Source organism: Melampsora larici-populina (genome assembly GCF_000204055.1).
Source record: "Melampsora larici-populina 98AG31 unplaced genomic scaffold MELLAscaffold_61, whole genome shotgun sequence".
Taxonomy (NCBI): Eukaryota; Fungi; Basidiomycota; class Pucciniomycetes; order Pucciniales; family Melampsoraceae; genus Melampsora; species Melampsora laricis-populina.
The window spans coordinates 400,395-405,813 of NW_006768825.1; the positions used below are offsets into that span (position 1 = coordinate 400,395).

The window sequence follows — 5,419 nt, forward strand, 5'->3', positions numbered from 1 at the left end:
TTAAAGATATCTTTGGGATTGGGTAGCCAACAAAGTTAAACATCATAGTGTGACCTTGTATATTGCCTACTTTCAATCAGATCAGACTTCTTTATTTTGAGAATATTACCAAGAGAGGTCCTTTTCTTTCTCTACTTGCAACACAATGAACAGATCAATAGACAGATAAGTCAACTGTTTGGGTATGGTCCTTTTACATGAGGCTCCACATATAGGTAAGAGTAACTACATGTTGGGGTATATGTTGGGCTATGGTTGATGAGCTTGACTTCACTATTAAGTTGCTCAAATTTGGCCTGCACCTGCCTGCACTGACACCACGGAGCTGAAGCGCCCCAGATTCTCTTAACCGTCTCTGTATGTTATTTGACTTGACAGTCATTGTCTGAACAATCCAAGCCCGGCCAAAATACGACAAATATGACCATCTCCTATCCAAATCATCCTTGTTAACAGCCCTTATCTTGTTGGACATTCTGTGTTGAAATATACCCATGCTTACTTTGGCATTTGGTCAGCTCGGGTCTACACAGTGACAGTGTGTTACAATGGAGGTCAGGTCAAAGTTGTAACATCTCAAAGCTGTGTTGGTTGAACTTGACACTTCAATTGCTATGCATTGAACACAACTGACCAGTGACAGATGATCTGCTGAATCTGTACTCAAATCCATACAACCTGGTGACAATAGAGACTCCGTACTTGATAAAAATTGTTTGGGATTGATGATGAAGGAGGCCTTAGAGTGGTGAAGTTGAAGTTGTAGGTTAGTTATGATGTGATAAGATACATATTTTGAGTAGTAAAGTTGTAGCATAACTCTAGTTGAGTGTGAATTCCAGTGTTGATGATCAGTCATGGTTCAATCAAACCACCACAACTGAAACGCTCGAGAAGAAATCTTTTTTAGTCCAAAACTATCATCTCATTCGTTCAGATGTCTCTCTTAGTCGATCCTGAGTTAGTTCTCTCTCTCTCTCTCTCTCTCGCCCTTCCTTCCTTCCTTCTGATTTATCATCTCATTGATAATCTAATCCAACTTTTCATAGATATTTTTTACACGCTTTGAAGTTAAATTACTTACGAAGATTACCCGATCCTAATGGACCTACTTCGATCTCATTCAAATCATCCTCTCAACAGAATCCTTATCTACAATTATCAGGACTAACAGATCTCAAACGATGGCCTGAGTTGATGGTCACTGGTAGTCCACCTGATCCGATACCAACTCGACAAAGAAGGCAACAGAATCAGAATCCCTCAGGTTCCAGTTTACGTTATAGTGAGACTATCGTAGGTCCGAAAGGCACTGGTAGTGGAGCTGGAATGAGAGTCTCTGGTAGAAAGTCGATCAGAAACTCTCGTGGTCGTGGTATGATGCTTCAAAGTGATTCAAAGCTACCTGTCAATAATGAACCCGTCGCCTCTGGATCTGGAACTCAGAATCCCACTACGAAAGCTGGAGCCACTGCATTAGCATTAACTGAAGGTCGAGCCAAAATCATCTCCGGGGTCGGTTTAGATCCAGAAGAGAGTGATGAAGACGAGAACCGTTCAAGGAATGTAGCTCAAGAAGACGACGAATCAAAGATGAAGCAAACTCTACATTCTCGACAGACTACAGCTGATACAATCAAAGGACATCGAAGAAGGGTCTCAGCCGTAAGCTTTGCTCAACCATTACCACCTCTACAGCAGACGTCAGGTGGATTTAAAAGATTGAGAAGTCACACTGCAAGTTCGACTGCTACGACCAATACAATCAATTCATCTGACATGGATGCCGATACAACACAAAACTCATCTCGTATGTTACAAGAGGAGATACAAGAAGATATAAAAGAAGAGGTTCCCTCAAGAATAGCAACCGCCACAGTTTCAGCAGAGGCATATTATTCTAGAGAACATGATCCAGATAAACGGCTATCCGATCTATTATTCAATTACAAGCCTAATCGACGTACACAAATTGTAGGAAGTGTTGGGTTTGAGCCCGCTCCTTTATTAGTAGAAGAAGAGGAAGAAGAAGAGGAAAGTGAAAGTGAATCAGGAACTGAAGCAGGTGTTGGATCTAGTTCAAATCTAGAAGAAGAGGAGGAAGAGGAGGGGGAAGAAGAAGAAGAAGAAGAAGAAGAGAAAGCTGGGACGAGCTCTACTGATGATTATTCAACGAATTCGTATGGAAAATCATTGTCGAATCCGATCCCGGATTCAGTGATGGAAACCAATTTGATACTTAATCATCAGCCCACACCATCATCATTATCATCGACATCGCAAAAACTTAATGGAATGACATCTGAACCTATACCCACCATCAGGCGTAGAGAAAGAAGAAGGGTGAATATCAAGATGGGTCAATTGGTGGGATCACCAATCATTGAGGAAGAAAACGGTCAAGAAGAAGGCAAAACAACCCCGACCACTGCTACCCGAAAAAGACTGATGAAGAGCAATCCTCTTGCAACTGCTCGACCATCATTGCCAGATTTGAGGAGAGCGATCAAAGTGCAAAACCGAGTTAGTCAGCCTGATCCGACTGAAGAAGAAAAAGCTGAATTAGCCAATCTGAATAGCTTTAGTCCTGGTGGACGAGCTAGATCTCTTACTACTCCTACTCCTATACCGGCAATTGCAGTCGAAGCAGATAGCTCTGGGAGTGTTTTATCTCGTCCACCCAGAAGAAGGAGAGGTAGATCAAGTCCGAAATCTATCAATACTTCTGGTCAACTCTTGACGACCACAACCATTGGGACTCGGAAGAATTCCATCACGAGTCCCATTAAGGATTCATTTCCCAGTAGTCCTGTTAGTAATAGTAGTTCGAAGATCAAACCAAAACGGGTGGGTATCACTTTTAAGAAGATAGAAGTCAAGCCATCATCTATTCCTTCATCGGCCACAAAATCAAAGTTGACAGAACTTTTAACATCAAAGTCTAAGGATCCTACCACAGAGAATCCGTTTAGATGTCTATATTCAATGTTATCAAGTAAGGAAAGGAACGCGATCAAATTGAAGATGTATTTTCCTTTCTCAAAAGAACCCAAGAAGCCGATCAACCGATCGATTCGAACGGATGTTTGCGTGGAAGAAGTCATTGGGTTTGGACTATGGGCTTATATTGAAGAAGATCGAGAACCGAAACTAGATGACATTCAAGGTGGAAAAGATTTGATTGAAACTTGGGCTTGGTCTTTGAGATTAGTGGAAGATGATGGAGAAGTTGATGAAGATTTTCCGGCTCTGGAACGAACTAGAGGGATTGGAAAAGTGGGTAGCAATGAGTTTGCAATCGTCATGGCTAGTGAAAGTCAAGGTAAGTCGTTAGGTCAAATTGAGAATGTATCTGTGCAAGTTTGTTGCAGATTGTATTGATCAAAAGATTGTTTCCTTTTCGTGCGGGTTGGCTTATAGCTAAACAAAATGCGATTGCTCAAAGTCAAATACAAAGAAGACCGTCTAGGATCTTAGGAGAACCTAACCGGGCACCACGTCCGTCAGCAAGCTCGAGTACAACTAATTTGCTTCCACTACCTATCAATGCGACCACTGGACTATCAGGTACAACTTTTGATAGTCGACGAACTGGCGGTCTCAGTGATTCATTAGTGATGGGAGGAGGATTGGGAGGAGGAACCTTCACAGGAGCTTCGATTATGGGTATACCAGTCTATCTAAAGATCAGGATTCCATCACCAGGCAAAGGAGTAGATTCTATCATGACCACCCTGAATGTGTCAATGGACATGTATCTGGCTGACGTATTGGAGATGCTCTGTAAGAAGAAAGGATTAGGTTCATCTAAAGAATGGGCATTAGTTGTACCAGCTCAATCGATTGGAACTCAAACTTCACAACAGAGAGATATCTTAGTACCATTGGATCGAACAGTAGAATCTTTACAAGGCGTCACTTCACTTGGATTGATGAAACGGAATCAAGTCTCGAGTAAACTGTTGATAGGAATGGCAGGGATGAACAATACGAATACGAACCCATCTGCTTCAATCTTTAAAAGATTATCAGAACCACCTGAACCGAAGTATGTATCGATCAATGATTTGGTCAAATCGAATAAATCATTTGTAGTTCAAATCAGAAGAAGAGGAATCTTGGGTAAACATGAAAGAGTGCTTAGTATTGAAGATGATTATGTACATATTGGAACTGGATTATTAGGAGGTGGTAAGATTAGTAGTTATCATGTTAGTCAGATTGTCGATTGTTTAGTCAGAGGTGGTAGTCATGGAAATAATAATAATAGCTGTGGAGTCAAGTTGGTTGTTGCTAGAGAATCGGGTGAGAAAAGATATGAGGTGGAAGCGGAAAATGCTAAGAGTGCAGGTAAGAATTTCATTTAGATGATCATATTTTGTCTTTGTGTTGTATTGATCGCTGATTCAAAAAAAATGATTTTGATTATGAGTATAGCTGAGATTGTTCGACATATCAAAGGATTGAAAGATATGTATCATACACAGAAATGAGGATTTGAGGAAGTCAATCTCTGAGGAGGTTTGCATGGATCAACAGAGATCATCTTGTATTTATGTACATGTTTTATTTTATTTGTATTTATTTGGGGTCATAAGAGTTTGATTTATGTGTGTACATAGGTTGTTTATAAGGGTTTGTTAAAGGGACATTTTGATATTTTCAATGAAGGATTTCATTTCTTTGGGAGTTTGGAAACACAGAGATGAGGGAATGAATTGGAAATCAAGTTGAGATTAATACATAGAAGGATACCAGAAAATTGGAAGCCATTTGTTGCAATTCAAAGAAGTTGTAAATCCAGAGATATAGCAAATGTCATTGATCCAAAGTCTTCCTTCTGCCATTGCCAAAGATGTGAGTTGCAGTGATATCCAATGAAATAATGGGGTATGTGAGAGTGATTCTATTGTGATAGTTGTCTGAGCAAACATATAGAGAGAGCTTTGGCTTGGCCTCCTAGAGAAGATTAAAGACATACCATCAAAGTTCTCTTTTTCATCTCATTTCAAATCCCTGCAACTCATGTTGGGAGCCAGATTATATACTCTATGTTGGATTGTATCCAAGTCAATCTACCATTCATAATTTATATGAAGCCTGAACTATGTAACGTATGAAGATTGATTTGAACCCATGAGTGTAAAAGCTGCTCAAGTTTTTATTAGTCCTGGTGACAATGTAATTTTGATAAATGTGATCACCGTGTCTGTGTAGGCTTTGCTAGTCGACGAGCGCACACCAACTCCCTTTGAGGCAGAAAGGGAAGTCGTGCGCGCTCGTCGACGAGCGAACACTACCCGGACACGGTGGATGCTTGTAGTTTGTAAAGAAAGACTTGAGGACTCCAATCTTGCAGTCTTTGGAGAGTCAGGAAAAAGATTGGACTCCATTTGACTGTGTGAAACTGTAAATGAAA

General features: G+C 40.5%; 1 protein-coding gene across 1 annotated transcript; it reads left to right on the forward strand.

The window, feature by feature from the left end:
- Nucleotides 1–839: 839 nt before the first annotated feature.
- On the forward strand, nt 840–4,695 carry MELLADRAFT_79315 (uncharacterized protein; the record flags this gene model as incomplete). Its single annotated transcript, XM_007416487.1, has 4 exons — nt 840–960; nt 1,050–3,322; nt 3,421–4,350; nt 4,438–4,695. The coding sequence occupies 4 exons, from the start codon at nt 938–940 to the stop codon at nt 4,491–4,493; spliced, it is 3,282 nt and encodes a 1,093-aa protein (XP_007416549.1).
- Nucleotides 4,696–5,419: the final 724 nt, after the last annotated feature.